Source organism: Scyliorhinus canicula, chromosome 25 (genome assembly GCF_902713615.1).
Source record: "Scyliorhinus canicula chromosome 25, sScyCan1.1, whole genome shotgun sequence".
Lineage (NCBI taxonomy): Eukaryota > Metazoa > Chordata > Chondrichthyes > Carcharhiniformes > Scyliorhinidae > Scyliorhinus > Scyliorhinus canicula.
The window spans coordinates 833,678-850,395 of record NC_052170.1 but is presented as its reverse complement, the minus strand read 5'-3'; the positions used below and the strand labels follow the sequence as shown (position 1 = coordinate 850,395).

The 16,718-nt window shown below is 48.7% G+C and overlaps 3 protein-coding genes across 7 annotated transcripts in view; 2 read left to right on the top strand and 1 right to left on the bottom strand.

The window, feature by feature from the left end:
• LOC119957196 (heme-binding protein 2-like) overlaps positions 1-2,436 on the top strand; it is a 29,696-nt gene extending 27,260 nt beyond the window's left edge. Inside the window, exons 6-7 of the mRNA XM_038785010.1 lie at positions 124-287; positions 1,287-2,436. Coding sequence (XP_038640938.1) covers positions 124-287; positions 1,287-1,356 — 234 coding nt within the window. The 3' untranslated portion in view covers positions 1,357-2,436. The remainder of the gene's footprint in view (positions 1-123; positions 288-1,286) is intronic.
• LOC119957195 (cAMP-specific 3',5'-cyclic phosphodiesterase 4B-like) overlaps positions 1-13,761 on the bottom strand; it is a 597,446-nt gene extending 583,685 nt beyond the window's left edge. The window contains exon 1 of the mRNA XM_038785008.1: positions 13,140-13,761. The gene's annotated coding sequence lies outside the window, so the exon portion shown is untranslated. The remainder of the gene's footprint in view (positions 1-13,139) is intronic.
• A 1,284-nt stretch (positions 13,762-15,045) lies between these two features.
• LOC119957214 (LIM domain-containing protein A-like) overlaps positions 15,046-16,718 on the top strand; it is a 49,897-nt gene continuing 48,224 nt past the window's right edge. For 4 of the 5 annotated variants that reach the window (XR_005458766.1, XM_038785040.1, XM_038785039.1 and 1 more), the window contains exon 1: positions 15,047-15,114. Coding sequence is in view for 3 of the 5 variants with exons in the window: in XM_038785040.1 (XP_038640968.1) it covers positions 15,057-15,114 (58 nt within the window). In the remaining 2 variants the exon portion in view is untranslated. Of the gene's footprint in view, positions 15,126-16,718 lie in introns of all 5 variants that reach the window. The other variant, XM_038785041.1, reaches the window with a different exon arrangement.

Sequence of the window (16,718 nt, the reverse complement as noted above, 5' to 3'; positions counted from 1 at the left end):
TTATTAAACAAGGAAGTTTTAATGTTGGGATTCCTCTTGTCACATTAAGTAACCAATTCCATGGCACTGTTTATGTTTCCATTTCTTAACCTACTGACATTTTTTTTCTTCTATATGAAACAGATTTATTTCATTGACTTCCCAGATATGTATACTTACGTGAAATCGTTTAGTGGTTGGTTATTGGCATGGAATTCAAAATTCAACGCCTCGAAATTGAGGCAGCAGCTGAATAATGCTGGCGAACACTATGACTCCAATTATTACTATGGCGCTTGCTACAACAGGTAAAGAGTGAGTGCAAGTTTAGGGAAATTGTTGATTTAATACAATGGTTATCTGGTAATTGAGTGAACTGATGTGCAATGCGTTGCACTGTAGGGTGCAGGACAGGCAATCCTTTGCATAGAGTTCACAAGTTTAACTATGATGAAATGGGGGGACATTAAGTATTCTTTCAACTCCAGGTGGTTAGTGCCGTTGCAACACAGATGAAGATTTGGGGGCCTATACTCTTGGATGCACATAATGAGAAAGTGGGAAGGAACGAGAGCAATGCAGTGGGGGTACGAGTCCGTACATGGGGGAAGTAGATCTGTGATTTCTCAGGAGATTGGATCACTGGCTATTCCAGTGACACAAAAAGCAAAGCAAAGATACGACATTTCCCACCTGGAAGAAAGGAAAACTATTATATGCATTCTGTTAATAACGAATGGTGAGCTATGGAGACAGATTGTATATATTTTCTTTGATAGTTTTGTCTCCCTTACATTATCCTAGTAAGAAGTCTTCCAACACCAGGTTAAAGTCCAACAGGTTTGTTTCAAACACTAGCTTTTGGAGCACTGCTCCTTCCTAAGGTGAATGAAGAGGTATGTTCCAGAAACATATATATATACAAATTCAAAGATGCCAGACAATGCTTAGAATGCGAGCATTCTAAGCATTGTCTGGCATCTTTGAATTTGTCTATATATATGTTTCTGGAACGTACCTCTTCATTCACCTGAGGAAGGAGCAGTGCTCCTAAAGCTAGTGTTTGAAACAAACCTGTTGGACTTTAACCTGGTGTTGGAAGACTTCTTACTGTGCTCACCCCAGTCCAAAGCCGGCATCTCCACATCATGGCTTACATTATCCTAGAAGAGGTGAAAGCTAAAGAAAAAGACCTGGGGCAATGCTGCATTCTGCAATGCATATTATGTACATTAATTTGCAATTTACACGTCAGTAAAAATTGCTCCTCTTAATGTCAAACTTTTAAACATTTATTTTTCATACAGCCCAAAGACATTAGTGGATCGGCATAATGAAGTGTGGTATATCGCAGAAGGAGCTCCAGTATGTCCATGAGCTCATCAAAAAGAAGAACCTTCATGGCACCTGTTTTCTGCTCTATGGTAGCTCTAATCACAGCTTCTAGGTTTTTAACTTCATGGAAAGCAATATGAAATTATTATCTGTCTCGTCAAGAGGTCATATCTAACCATATACTCTGCTTCAAATGATCATTAATTCCAGTTTTAGGACTGGCTAGGGCCCATGATGTAGAGCATCCTCTCCGGAAACCAAGTTTCAACACAAAGAAAAACAGAAAATGCTTCAAATTCTCAGTCTGTTGGCATTGTCTGGGGAGCGATGAAAAAAAGTTACCGTTCCAAACCGATGATCTTTCATCTTCAGCATAAATGTTTTGTTCATCTACACCCTACTTCAGATAATTATTCGTATTCAACTAACAACAATGGTATCATATTAGTTATGTTACAGGAACATAATCTGTGTTCAAAACCCACAAGGCACCTGGGGAATTTCAATTCAGCTAACTTGAAAAGAACTGGGATAAAAAGCGGTGTCTGTAATGGCCATCACGTAACCTATTGGATTTGTTTTAATTAGCTGCATTAATAACCTGCAAGCATTGGTTAAAACTGATCTCTAATCAGCTCCGAGATGTCCAACACATCCTCTCTAAACCGTGTCTGATTTTTATCCTGTGTGAAAAACCTTTACCCAACGTCATGACACAAGACATTACAACTCAAAGACAACGCAAACTGCAATTTGGTTAACATTTTTCTTTTGAAAATATCTTTGTTCCTGAACCACAGACTGAGCTCCAAGTAGGACCATCTAACTGAGCAGCTAAATAATTTACACTTTGGCTTCTGAAAAATATTACCCAAGTTCAGCAGGCTCGAAGGGACGAATGACCTCCTCCTGCTTCTATTTTCTATGTATGGTTCTGTTAAATAATTATTTCTTCAAATTTTTTAGTTTTGCACTTTCCCGCTCCTCAGTCTCTGCTGCTGGTTGGTGCCGTTAGGGAACCCTGAAAAAATAACTGAAGAATTGCAATATAGTACTTCAAATCCTGGCTTGTCAGGCTTCGACAGATCATTTCTTCTGCCATTAAATGTCAGATCATGGAAAGGTTCTGCAAATTTCTTCAATGTGGACTATTCAAGATTCTCTTCTGATTTCCTTTCCTGCGTATATCAGAAATGTCGGAAGTAAATCGCAGAATTGTTACGGTGCAGAAGGAGGCCATTTGGCCCATCATGTCTGTACTGGCTGTCTGAATGAACAACTCACCTAGCACCATTTCCCCCTCCTTCTCCCCGGAACCCTGCACATTCTTCCTTTGCGGGCAGCAGTTTAATTCCCTTTTTAATGTTCCAATCGAATCTGCCTCCACCGCACTTCAAGCCGTGTGTTCCAAACCTCAATCATTCGCTGAGTAAAATAGTTTTGCCTCATATCATTTTTGATTCTTTTACAAATTACGTTAAATCTGTGCCCTCTCATTCTCGATCTTTTCATGGGCAGCACGGTAGCATTGTGGATAGCACAAATGCTTCACAGCTCCAGGGTCCCAGGTTCGATTCCAGCTTGGGTCACTGTCTGTGCGGAGTCTGCACATCCTCCCCGTGTGTGCGTGGGTTTCCTCCGGGTGCTCCGGTTTCCTCCCACAGTCCAAAGATGTGCAGGTTAGGTGGATTGGCCATGCTAAATTGCCCTTAGTATTGGGTGGGGTTACTGGGTTATGGGGATAGGGTGGAGGTGTTGATCTTGGGTAGGGTGCTCTTTCCAAGAGCCAGTGCAGACTCGATGGGCCGAATGGCCTCCTTCTGCACTGTAAATTCTATGACATGAGTGGGAACAATTTCGACTCACATGATTTTTAATTCCTCTGTCAAATAGAGATAGATAGAGAAATACAGCACAGAACAGGCCCTTCGGCCCACGATGTTGTGCCGAACTTTTGTCCTAGGTTAATCATAGAATTTTGGACACTTTTTCATGGCCAATCCACCCAACCTGCACATCTTTGGACTGTGGGAGGAAACCGGAGTACCCGGAGGAAACCCACGCACACATGGGGAGGATGTGCAGACTCCACACAGACAGTGACCCAAGTCGAAATCGAACTTGGGACCCTGGAGCTGTGAAGCAATTGTGCTATCCACAATGCTACCGTGCTGCCCTTAAGAAGTTAACTTACACTCCATTATTCTACCCTAATCCATGTACCTAGCCAATAGCCGCTTGAAGGTCCCTAACGTTTCCGACTCAACCACTTCCACAGGCAGTGCATTCCATGCCCCCACTACTCTCTGGGTAAAGAACCTACCTCTGACATCCCCTCTATATCTTCCACCATTCATCTTAAATTTATGTCCCCTTGTAATGGTGTGTTCCACCCGGGGAAAAAGTCTCTGACTGTCTACTCTATCTATTCCCCTAATCATCTTATAAACCTCTATCAAGTCGCCCCTCATCCTTCTCCGTTCTAATGAGAAAAGGCCTAGCACCCTCAACCTTTCCTCGTATGACCTACTCTCCATTCCAGGCAACATCCTGGTAAATCACCTTTGCACCTTTTCCAAAGCTTCCACATCCTTCCTAAAATGAGGCGACCAGAACTGCACACAGTACTCCAAATGTGGCCTGACCAAGGTTTTGTACAGCTGCATCATCACCTCACGGCTCTTAAATTCAATCCCTCTGCTAATGAACGCTAGCACACCATAGGCCTTCTTCACAGCTCTATCCACTTGAGTGGCAACTTTCAAAGATCTATGAACGTAGACCCCAAGATCTCTCTGCTCCTCCACATTGCCAAGAACCCTACCATTAACCCTGTATTCCGCATTCATATTTGTCCTTCCAAAATGGACAACCTCACACTTGTCAGGGTTAAACTCCATCTGCCACTTCTCAGCCCAGCTCTGCATTCTATCTATGTCTCTTTGAAGCCGACAACAGCCCTCCTCACTATCCACAACTCCACCAATCTTCGTATCATCTGCAAATCTACTGACCCACCCTTCAACTCCCTCATCCAAGTCGTTAATGAAAATCACAAACAGCAGAGGACCCAGAACTGATCCCTGCGGTACGCCACTGATAACTGGGCTCCAGGCTGAATATTGCAATCGGTTAGCCAGTTTGTTATCCAACTGGCCAAATTTCCCACTATCCCATGCCTCCTTACTTTCTGCACAAGCCTACAATGGGGAACCTTATCAAATGCCTTACTAAAATCCATGTACACTACATCCACTGCTTTACCTTCATCCACATGCTTGGTCACCTCCTCAAAGAAGTCAATAAGACTTGTAAGGCAAGACCTACCCCTCACAAATCCGTGCTGACTATCCCTAATCAAGCAGTGCCTTTCCAGATGCTCAGAAATCCTATCCCTCAGTACCCTTTCCATTACTTTGCCTACCACCGAAGTAAGACTAACTGGCCTGTAATTCCCAGGGTTATCCCTATTCCCTTTTTTGAACAGGGGCACGACATTCGCCACTCTCCAATCCTCTGGTACCACCCCTGTTGACAGCGAGGACGAAAAGATCATTGCCAACGGCTCTGCAATTTCATTTCTTGCTTCCCATAGAATCCTTGGATATATCCCGTCAGGCCCGGGGGACTTGTCTATCCTCAAGTTTTTCAAAACGCGCAACACATCTTCCTTCCTGACAAGTATCTCCTCGAGCTTATCAGTCTGTTTCACACTGTCCTCATCCAACAATATGGCCCCTCTCGTTTGTAAATACTGAAGAAAAATACTTGTTCAAGACCTCTCCTATCTCTTCAGACTCAATACACAATCTCCCACTACTGTCCTTGATCGGACCTACCCTCGCTCTAGTCATTCTCATATTTCTCACGTATGTGTAAAAGGCCTTGGGGTTTTCCTTGATCCTACCTGCCAAAGATTTTTCATGCCCTCTCTTAGCTCTCCTAATCCCTTTCTTCAGTTCCCTCCTGGCTATCTTGTATCCCTCCAGCAACCTGTCTGAACCTTGTTTCTTCAGCCTTACATAAGTCTCCTTCTTCCTCTTAACAAGACATTCAACCTCTCTTGTCAACCATGGTTCCCTCACTCGACCATCTCTTCCCTGCCTGACAGGGATATACATATCAAAGACACGCAGTATCTGTTCCTTGAACAAGTTCCACATTTCACTTGTGGAACTTGTGTAAATACAGCATTGTATTTACCCTTCCCCCAATTATAAACCTTGCCCTGTTGCACGCACCTATCCCTCTCCATAACTAAAGTGAAAGTCACAGAATTGTGGTCACTACCTCCAAATCTCATCTCAACCTTTGTTTCTCTGAGGAACAGTCCCAGTTTCTCCAATCTATCTTCATCCCTGGACCTATTCTCATTAATCTTTTCTGCACTCACTCTCGAATGCTTTCACATGGCAGCACAGTGGTTAGCACTGCTGCCTCACAGTGCCAGGGACCCAGGTTCAACTCCGGCTTTGGGTGACTGTGCGGAGTCTGCACATTCTCCCCGTGTCTGCATTGGCTTTCCTCCGGGTGCTCCGGTTTCCTCTCACAGTCCAAAGGTGTGCAGATTAGGTGGATTGGCCATGGTAAAATTGTCCCTTAGTGCTCAAAGATTAGGTGGGGTTACAGATTTACGGGGGAATGGGCCTAGGTAGGGTGCTCTGAGGGTCGATGCAGACTTGATGGGCCGAATGTCCGCCTTCTGCACTGTAGGAATTCTATGATAAACATTCTTCCTAAAATGCGGCACCCAAAACTTGATGTAGTACTCCAACTGAAGCCACCTTAGTGCCTTATAAAGGGTCAAAATAACCTCCTTGTTCTTATACTCTAAGCACCTATTGCTAAAGCTGAGGAGACTGTGTTCTTTATTAACCGTGCCTTTAATATGTCTGTGCACTTTCAATGATTTATGCACATATACACCCGGGTCCCTCTGCTCCTCTGCCCCCTATAGAGTTGCACTCTTTTATTTCCCCGTGCCCTTCCTACACTCCGCTGCATTAAACTGAATCTGTTGCTAATCAAATTCTGTGTCCATGGGCACGGTTCATCTGGAAAAAAAGTTTGGTTTTGGTACAGTTAACAGCAGCACAGCGCCAAGGACCTGGGTTCGATTTCCGGCTTGGGTCACTGTCTGTGTGGAGTCTGTACGTTCTCCCCGTCTCTACGTGGGTTTCCTCCGGGTGCTCCGATTTCCTCCCACTAGTCCCGAAAGACGTGCTGCTAGGTGAATTTGGACACTTGCATTCTCCCTCTGTGTACCCAAACAGGCGCCAGAATGTGGCGACTAGGGGCTTTCACATTAACTTCATTGCAGTGTTAGTGTAAGCTACTTGTGACAATAATGATTATTATTTAAAAAGTTAGGAGGGTGCTTATTGGCGGCTGCAGCGCCGGGAAACACCTTATACTCAACAGCACTTTGCCGTGTTTTTGGCCTAAGGGAGTTTCTCTCCACCGAGGCCGCAATAAAGAGTAATTTCCTGCCGGCAAGCTGGCTCCTCACAAATTGAAGCACCATCTTGGAAGGCTGCCGCGATCTTTCCCCCCACCCTTTCTGGCCCCTCCCATTTTCAAACCCCCTAACCTTGGGGAGGCCCGCAGGAACAACCCCTCATCCCACTCCACCTGGTAAGCCCCCATCCCCCCCGGGCACGATCACTGGCAGTGCCAATCTGGCACCCTGGCACTTCCAGTCTACCACCCTGGTAGTGCCCCAGACCACCTGGCAGGATAGCACTGCCATGGTACCCAGGTGACACTGCCCTCCGGGTGCGAATCTGGCAGTGCCAAGGTGCCTGGGTGCCAGAGGGAGTGCCAGAGGGCCAGCCTGCCCTAACCCCGACCAACCAGGGTCACTAATGGCCTGGGTGATTCCCCTAGGTGCCATTGTGACTGGTCCAGTAAACGACACCCTGGAGCGGTCTCCCAGGCATGGCCGTTAGGTCCTGGGCGCCGGGAGAATCCGGTGACCGCATATTTAAATGAGCCAAATTACTCATTTAAATATGCTGATCTAGATCACACCCAGTGAGGGCGAGATCCAGATTAGGATGTCCTGCGAGACTCCGTTAAATCTCACGAGACGTTTTGAGTGTTGTGAATGCTACGAGACGCCCCTCGTAAGGTTCAACGGCCTTGTCCCGACATCAAGTCAGGCGCGACGGGGCCTCTGAATTGCGCCCCCCCCCCCCCCCATGTTTCTACTGTTCTTCCCAAGCCTGTTGTGCGGTACTGTATCAAACTCACAACAACAGCACTGCCCTCATCAGCCCTCCCAGTTACCTCTTCAAAAACCTCCATCACGTCAGTGTAACATGATTTTTCCTTAAGAAATCCAAGCTGGCTTTCCTTAATTAACCTGCATTCATCCATGTGGCTAATATCTTTGTTCCAACTATCGTTTAAGTTTCCCCACCACTGAAGTTAAAATGATTAACTTGTAGTTTCTGGGCTTATCTTTTAAATAAATGGGTAACATTTGCAATTCTCCAATCCTCTGGGACCACCCAAGTCCAAGGAACTGAAAAATGATGGCTAGTACCTCTGCAACATCTGCTCTCACTTCCCTCAGTATCCCTGTGGTGCATTTAATCCGGTCCCAGCACCTTATCAACTTTGAGGACAGATCACCTCCTACTTTTCAATTTGATTTGGTTTGATTTTGATTTGATTTATTGTCACATGTACCGAAGTACAGTGAAAAGTATGTTTCTGCGGCCAAAGGAACGTACACAGTACATACATAGTAGAAACAGGAATAATCAAAAGAGTATTGACAAATGGTACATCAACAAATAGTGATTGGTTACAGTGCGGAACAAGGGGCCAAACAAAGCAAATACATGAGCAAGAGGAGCACAGGGAGTCGTGAATAGTGTTCTTACAGGGAGCAGATCAGTCCGAGGGGGAGTCGTTGAGGAGTATTGTAGCTGTGGGGAAGAAGCCGTTCCTATGTCTGGACGGGTCTTCACCTCTGTACCTTCTGCCTGATGGAAGTGTCTGGAAGAAGGCAAAGCCTGGGTGAGAGGGGTCTCTGATGATGCTGTCTACCTTCCTGAGGCAGCGGGAGGTGTATACAGAATACATTTTAAATCCATTTAGTGCCTCATTTTTTTTAAACCGTGGCCTGAGTAGTATATATAAACGCCTCTCTGGCAGATTAATTTCAGTTTTTCCCACAACAAAGTTTAAAGTTACATTATATTAACAGATTCTCAAATAAAGGGAAAATGCTCATTTGCTCTTTATACGATTATTGAATCTGCTTTTCCATAGATCCTAATATTGAATAGACGATAGGAACGTGAGAAATAATAAATATTTCATTGTATTTCAATAAATTTGTACATTGTGTGTTCTGTGAGTTTTACTGTATCACTTTTGTTAATTTGTACCGGTACTAGAATAGAAACACATCCATTTAATTGAAACATTGAATGGTAACAACACAGGAGGCCATTCAGCTGTCTCTGTGCTGGCCCTCTGCAGGAGCAATTCACCTATTCCACCTTTTCCCTGTAGCCCTGCATTTTTTATTTTTAGATAATGATTCAATTCCTTTTGAATGCCTGGACTGAACTCTCCTCCACACATTCACAGGCAGTCCATTCTCAATCCTAACCACTCGTTTTTTCCTCAAGTCATCATTACTTCCTTAGCTTAAATGTGTGTCTTCTGCAATCTCGATCCTTCCACCAATGGGAATAGTCTCGTCCGATCTACTTCATCCAGACTCATCACGGTTTTTGAAAACCTCGATCAAATCTCCTTTCAACCTTCCTTTTTCTAAGGAGAACGAACAGTCCCGTCTACTTCAATCGAACTGAAGGTTCTCATCCCAGGAACCGTTCCTCAACGTCTTCACATCCTTCCCAAAGTGCGGTGCTCAGAACCCTCATCCACAAACTATCAGACATAATTCTGCAATAAAAATGTTTCTTTTGATGCAGCAAATAAATAAATTAAAAGGCAGAAAATTATATGATACATTTTCTCAGATCTTTTGGGTGTCAGTCCAAATCTTCAACTGTATAAACTGGGAGATCACATACTCATATTGATTTTAAGAGATGGAAAATCAGAGGCTGCTGTCATGCAATTTCTAAACATCCATCCCCATGAGATCGGGCTTCCTTTGAGGAGCACAGAAGAGGAAAATTTACCCCAATCTCTTTTCCGCTGGAAAAAATATGCAAGTTTCTCTGGCCAAAGATATGCATGTTAGGTGGATTGGCCATCCTAAATTGCCCCTTAGTGTTCAATGCTTAGGTGGGGTTATGGGGATGGGGAATTGGGCGGGGGCCGGGGTGAGGTACTCTATCGGGGCGTCGGTGCAGACTCGATGGGCCGAATGGCCTCCTTCTGCACGGTACGGATTCTATGAATATGAAATAATTGACCATGGGGATACTCGGCTCCCACATTACCGTTGGGACGGTGTACCAAACAATAACAGGAAAGATTACAAGAAAAAAAGTTGTCCTCTGTTTTTCAGCTTCTTTGCTGCTCCCCTGGCGTCAGTTTCCAGTCATGCCAACTTTGCAAAGAGCCCAAGGGTGCTGTGCTTACCACCCCAGTGCTCGGCGGGGGGGGTGGGGGCATCTTCTACAGGGGTGGGCCACCATGCAAAGGGGTCAAGGGGATGGGGAGGTGCTGGAGGGGGGGGCCCTAACCCCTGCCCGTCTGCCCCACCAACCACCCATACCTCTCACCAACTGCTGAGGCCTCTGGCTGTGCGGCTGAAGGCTATCGCTAATCGGGAATTGGCAATCGTGGTTAAGTGAGCACTTAACAAAACCCAAGTGGATTCAAATGGGTGGGCGGGACATGTAGCATGTGGGAGTCATTGGCAAGCATCCCAATCATTTTTTTTTAATAAAGTGCCCAATTCTTTCTTTTACAATTTAGGAGCAATTTAGAATGGCCAATCCATGCACCCCTGCACATCTTTGGGTTATGGATGTGATACTCACGCTGTTATGGGGGGAATGTGCAGGGGTTGAGGGGGGGTCGGAGGCTCCAGCACACTTGTCAACGGCACATGCACAGCCGTGCCGCCCGCCCTGGGTGCTGACTTTGAGACACGGCCTCTTCAGAGGGGTAGAACCCGGGGGTGCTGGTGGCCACCATCCCCACTCCATGGGACGGGTCCGGGTTGGCATCCAGCGCCCTCTCCTCCATAGGACCCTTCAGGATTAAGCTGGTTCAAGCCTCGGCTGCATCATCTGGCTTTGCCAGCCCTGGCGGCTTCCCAATGTCTGCCCCATGGTGTCGACGCCTCAGCGATGCTCCTCAGTGACTGGGACAAGCTCCGCAGCGCCTCAGCCATGTGAATCTGAGAACGGGACATGTCCCACAACATCTCATCAAGGTCAGTCTGGTACTGTCACGTCCCCAGCGAGTCGGACATTCTGCCGAGACCCTTAGCCATGGCCATCACCTACTGCGCGACGTCTTGGACACCTTCACTCATGGTGCCAACGTCATGCACCAGGCTCTCCACTGCGGTCGCCACCCTCGCATTGTTGGCCTCGATGCCACTCATTGTTGGCGACATCTCCTGCCCCGCAGCCACTGGGACTCCTCTAATCAGCAATGGACCTGCTGGAGTGTCACTGTCCTCTCCTTCTGAATGTCATGGCCGCACCCTAACGTCTCCATGAACTCCTGGAAAGCCTCTTCCAAAGGCTCAGAATCAAGCTGGGTCCCAGACCTCCGACTGCTATATCGCCTGGAGGGTTCCTGCCTCCAACTGATGTACATCAGCAGATCACCAGACTGTGCCCCAGAAGCGTGACCACTTTTCCCACCGAGGTACCTGCCCTGGAGAGTGGGGATGACAACTGTGGCACTTCGATTGTGGCATCCTGGGAGCTTTCCTCGGAGGTAGTCTCATGGGAGGCAGGGAGGGGCCACCCAGGATGGGCCGGCACCGTCGGCTGGAGGACCTGCGGGAGAATGGGCATGTGGTCAGTGGGAGGGATGTGTCAGTCAGTAAGGCAACAACAACTTGAGGGCAGCACGGTAGCACTGTGGATAGCACAATTGCTTCACAGCTCCAGGGTCCCAGGTTCGATTCCCCGCTTTGTCACTGTCTGTGCGGAATCTGCACGTTCTCCCCGTGTGTGCGTGGGTTTCCTCCGAGTGTTCCGGTTTCCTCCCACAGTCCAAAGATGTGCAGGTTAGGTGGATTGGCCATGATAAATTGCCATTAGTGTCCAAATTTGCCCTTAGTGTTGGGTGGGGTTACTGGGTTATGGGGGTAGGGTGGAGGTGTTGACCTTGGATAGGGTGCTCTTTCCAAGAGCCGTGCAGACTCGATAGTCTGAGTGGCCTCCTTCTGCACTGTAAATTCTATTTTAAAAAACTTACGTCCGACAGGTCCTCTGGGTGGAGTCCAGTGGATCCTCACCTCTGCGGCATCCGCCAACCTCTGCATTGGATTGGTGACCGCTCTGTCCTCGGACAACCCAGTCATTTTCAGGTCCTGTTCCTCAAACATGGTGAGGATTGGGCCCTCTCAGCAATTGTGGGGAAGCTTCTCCTGCAGAGACACAGAGAGGGCACTGTTCGCCCCAGTGGTGGGAGGCGGGGGTGAGGGGGGGGGGTGAAAGAAGGGTTGGGGGCTGCATGGAGGATTGGGCGGGTGGCTGCTTATTACGATACTGGAGACCAGTCCTCACACTCCCTGAGCTCACGATCACTGCCACCTCTTCCCAGGCGGCACTGTCTGCCCTGTGGTTCACCCTCCAGGACCCTTGGGGGAACAGGACATCCCTCCTGGCCTCCACCACATCTAAGGGCATCCCCGAATTTTGGGTCCGGTCGTCTTGGCGCCATGGCTGCGTGCTGAGTGGGGCTGGCTGTGCAACCGCTGTTTAAGTGCTGCTCAACCTTGCTGGTGGGAGGGGGTTGCTGCTGGAGAACGTGGCCCCTGCGAATCAGCTGACGAGCCTTCATTTGCGGTGAGAAGCCCCTGGGGCCTCGTTAAGTTGACCAATTAAGATTGAATAGCATTGCCAGCCTAGCCAGGCCGAGCGCCAGGAAGCTCGCTGCGGTTCCCGCTCACTATCGCACTTCGCAATCTTGCCGGATAATCGCGCCTGTTTTCTTTACCTCGAAGGACATTCTTGTTCCAGCACAAGAGGTTATTCAGCCCACTGCATCCATGCTGCATCGCTGCAAGAGCAAATCATCTAGTCCCACTCCCCTGCCTTTTCCACAAATCCTGCAAATATGTTCTCATCAGGTAACTAGCCAATTCATTCTGAAAGCCATGTTTCCACCACATTCGCAGGCAGTACATTCTAGATGAATGGTGGGCAATCTGCGGTCCAGGGGCCACATATGGCCCATTAGGGCTCTGAGAGCGGTCCATGAGACATTTTGTTGACTGCTGTCGATGTACAGAGTTGCCACATTCCGCTGGTTTCCATCTGTGTAGCTTTTTTCCTCCCAGTATAACTAAAATGAAACCTGCATAAGGCAAAGGTACGGTGAAGCGAAGTGCATGCTGATTACACACACTGACTGCGAGCCGTGCGCACCTCACCGCATCGGAGTATGAATATTTATTTTTTAACCACTTGAGCATATGAACGATTAAGCCTTTTTTAATAACTTCAATATTCAGTGTGTATCAAATGTATTCAGCCTTATTCAAGGGCCATAGTGATCAAACCCAATTTCAATCTTGGGCCCACTGAAATGTAGTAGGGAACCTCTCCGTGTAATAACACCGACCTGAGGATGGCCCTTCAGGGAGGATTTGTCAGTCGTGTGTAAACCTAAATAAACCAGAAGCTCATTTTTGATCCTACCGTGCATCCCGACGTCTCTTCCGTTGGATTCTACAGCGTAAACCTTTTTCCTCATGGCACCGTTACGTCTTCTGTCCGTGATGTGCATGAGAAAAGATGCACGGGCACTTGAGGGGGTGCAGAGGAGATTCATTAGGTTGATTCCGGAGTTGAGAGGATCGCCTGATGAGGAGAGACGGAGTAGGCTGGGACTATACTCATTGAAATTTAGAATGGCGGGGGGGGAGGGGGGATGGGATCTGATAGAAGGATACAAAACGATGAAGGGAATGGATAAGATCGAAGCAAGGAGATTGTTTCCACTGGCGGGTGAAACTAAAACCAAGGGGCAGAGCCTCATAATAAAGGGGAGTAGATTTCGGACTGAGTTGAGGGGGAACTCCTTCACCCAAAGGATTGTGAGTCTGCAGGATACCCTGATAGTGAAACAGTTGAGGCTACCTGGTTGAATGTTTTTAAGGCAGAGGTAGATCGGTTTTTGAATCGTAAAGGATTACGGTGAGCGGGTGGGTAAGTGGAGCTGAGTCCACAAAGATCTTGTTGAATAGCTGAGAGGGCTCGAGGCGTGAGGTGGCAAACTCGTCTCCAATTGTAGCCTCAACCGTCCCACCTGTGAAGACACTTTCCCTCCCTCCTCTCTCTCCCCTCCCTCTCTCACATCTCCCTCCCTCCTCTCTCACATCTCCCTCCCTCCTCTCTCCCCTCCCTCCTCTCTCTCCCCTCCCTCCTCTCTCCCCTCCCTCCTCTCTCTCCCCTCCCTCCTCTCTCTCCCCTCCCTCTCTCACATCTCCCTCCCTCCTCTCTCTCACATCTCCCTCCGTCCTCTCTCCCCTCCCTCTCACATCTCCCTCCCTCCTCTCTCTCACATCTCCCTCCCTCCTCTCTCCCCTCCCTCACATCTCCCTCCCTCCTCTCCCTCACATCTCCCTCCCTCCTCTCTCCCCTCCCTCACATCTCCCTCCCTCCTCTCACATCTCCCTCCCTCCTCTCCCCTCCCTCACATCTCCCTCCCTCCTCTCCCCTCCCTCACATCTCCCTCCCTCACATCTCCCCTCCCTCACATCTCCCTCCTCTCTCCCCTCCCTCTCACATCTCCCTCCCTCCTCTCTCACATCTCCCTCCCTCCTCTCTCCCCTCCCTCCTCTCTCCCCTCCCTCCTCTCTCCCCTCCCTCCTCTCTCCCCTCCCTCACATCTCCCTCCCCTCCCTCACATCTCCCTCCCTCCTCTCTCCCCTCCCTCCTCTCCCCCCTCCCTCACATCTCCCTCCCCTCCCCCCTCCCTCACATCTCCCTCCCCTCCCCCCTCCCTCACATCTCCCTCCCCTCCCTCACATCTCCCTCCCTCCTCTCTCCCCTCCCTCACATCTCCCTCCCTCCTCTCCCCCCTCCCTCACATCTCCCTCACATCTCCCTCCCTCCTCTCCCTCACATCTCCCTCCCTCCTCTCTCCCCTCCCTCACATCTCCCTCCCTCCTCTCTCCCCTCCCTCCTCTCTCCCCTCCCTCCTCTCTCCCCTCCCTCACATCTCCCTCCCTCCTCTCTCTCCCCTCCCTCTCACATCTCCCTCCCTCACAACCTGCTCCCCCCCCCCCAAAAAGGCAAGAACACCGGTCTGTCCAGGTCACCAAAATCCCCCATTCCCATCAAGTGCTTCCTAATTCCCGTGATAAACAATCCCAGATTCCGGTATTGTTATTTATCCCCGGTTAGGCGGCAGTTTAGACAGATTTGCGGAGGCGGCTGTGAGGAGGGACGACGCGTTTCCCGCCCTCCGCCGGCCGGCTCCCCACTCCCGGGCATGCGCACTGGCGCCCCGCGCTGACGGGGCGGTTGGGACACGGTGATGTCACAATGGGCCCTGTGTTGGCGGGAAGCGCGCGCGTGCGCACTCAGGCCTCACACCTGGCCCGGCTCAAGATGGCGGCGTGTGGTTACCTGCTGCTCCTCACCTGTGTCCTGGGCCACCTGGCCCCGGGTGAGTACTGGGTACACAAATGGCCGGCTTGGCCGCCGAACCCCAAACCGCATCCCCAGATAAATCACCCTCACACTTCACCGCAGCGACCCAATTGGTGGCTCTGAGATGCGCCATCATTTGCCAGTTACAGGGTAAAGTTGTAGATTTTAAGAACGTAAGTAGTGTCCTAGACCCAACCACCTTCAGCTGCTTCGTCAATGACCTCCCTTCCATTGTAAGGTCAGAAGTGAGGATGTTTGCGGATGACTGCACAATGTTCAGTACCATTCGCGACTCCTCAGATAATGAAGCAGTCCATGTCGAAATGCAGCAAGACCTGGACAATATCCAGGCTTGGGCTGACAAGTGGCAACTTACACAAGTGCCAGGCAATGACCATCTCCTACAAGAGAGGATCTAATCACCACCCCTTGACATTCAATGCCATTACCACTGCTGAATCCCCCACAATCAACAGCCTGGGGGTTACCATTGATCAGACACTGAACTGAACCCAGCCACATTAATACTGTGGCTACCAGGGCAGGACAGAGGCTAGGAATCCTACGGCGAGTAACTCACCACCTGACTCCCCAAAGCCTGTCCACCATCTGCAAGGCACAAGTCAGGAGTGTAATGCAATATTCTCCACTTGCCTGGATGAGTGCAGCTCCAACAACACTCAAGAATCTCAGCCATCCAGGACAAAGCAGTCTGCTTGATTGTTCCTCCTTCCAAAAACATTCAAATCCTCTGCCACCGATGAACACTGACAGCCGTGTGTACCACCTACAAGATGCACTGCAGCAACTCACCAAGGCTCCTTAGACAGATCCTTCCAAACCCATGACCACTACCATCTAGAAGGACGAGAGCAGCAGATATCTGGGAACCCCACCACCTGGAGGTTCCCCTCCAAGTCACTCACCACCTCAACTTGGAAAATATCGCCGTTCCTTCACTGTCGCTGTGTCAACATCCTGGAACACCCTCCCTAACAGCACAGTGGGTGTACCTAGACCTCAAGGACTGCAACGGTTCAAGAAGGCAATTTAGCACCACCTTTTGACGGGCAACTAGAGATGGGCAATAAATGCTGGCCTAGCCAGCGACGCCCACATCCCATAAACAAAAAAAAAAATTTGATCAATGAAGGTTCAATAAACTTGTATTTCACATCATCAGGGCCCAAAGCCCTTCAGAACTGATTAATTACCTTTTAAGTATAGCCATTGCCAGTGGACAGGGAAACATGGCAATTAATAAACATTCAGCATGTCCCACAATAGTAATACGATAAATGAACACACTATCTGTGTTGGTTTTCGGGAAAATCTTAACGAGAAACTGCCCCGCTCATCTTCAGGTACTGCTATTGGATCGGCTACACCTGTCTAATACAGGCACTTGGGGCCCCAGGCTTAATAGCCCATCGAATATACAGCTCCTCATACAATGGGAGCGTCCTTCAGCCTGAAATTAAAGTGTCGCCTTAGATTATACAACCATCCTGGAGTGCGACTTGAACCTATATTCTTCTGCCTCAGTCACAACAGTACCATCAGTGGACCAAGCCTATATTATCAGCTGAGATTTAAAAATTTTCATCAATGGGTGTATTG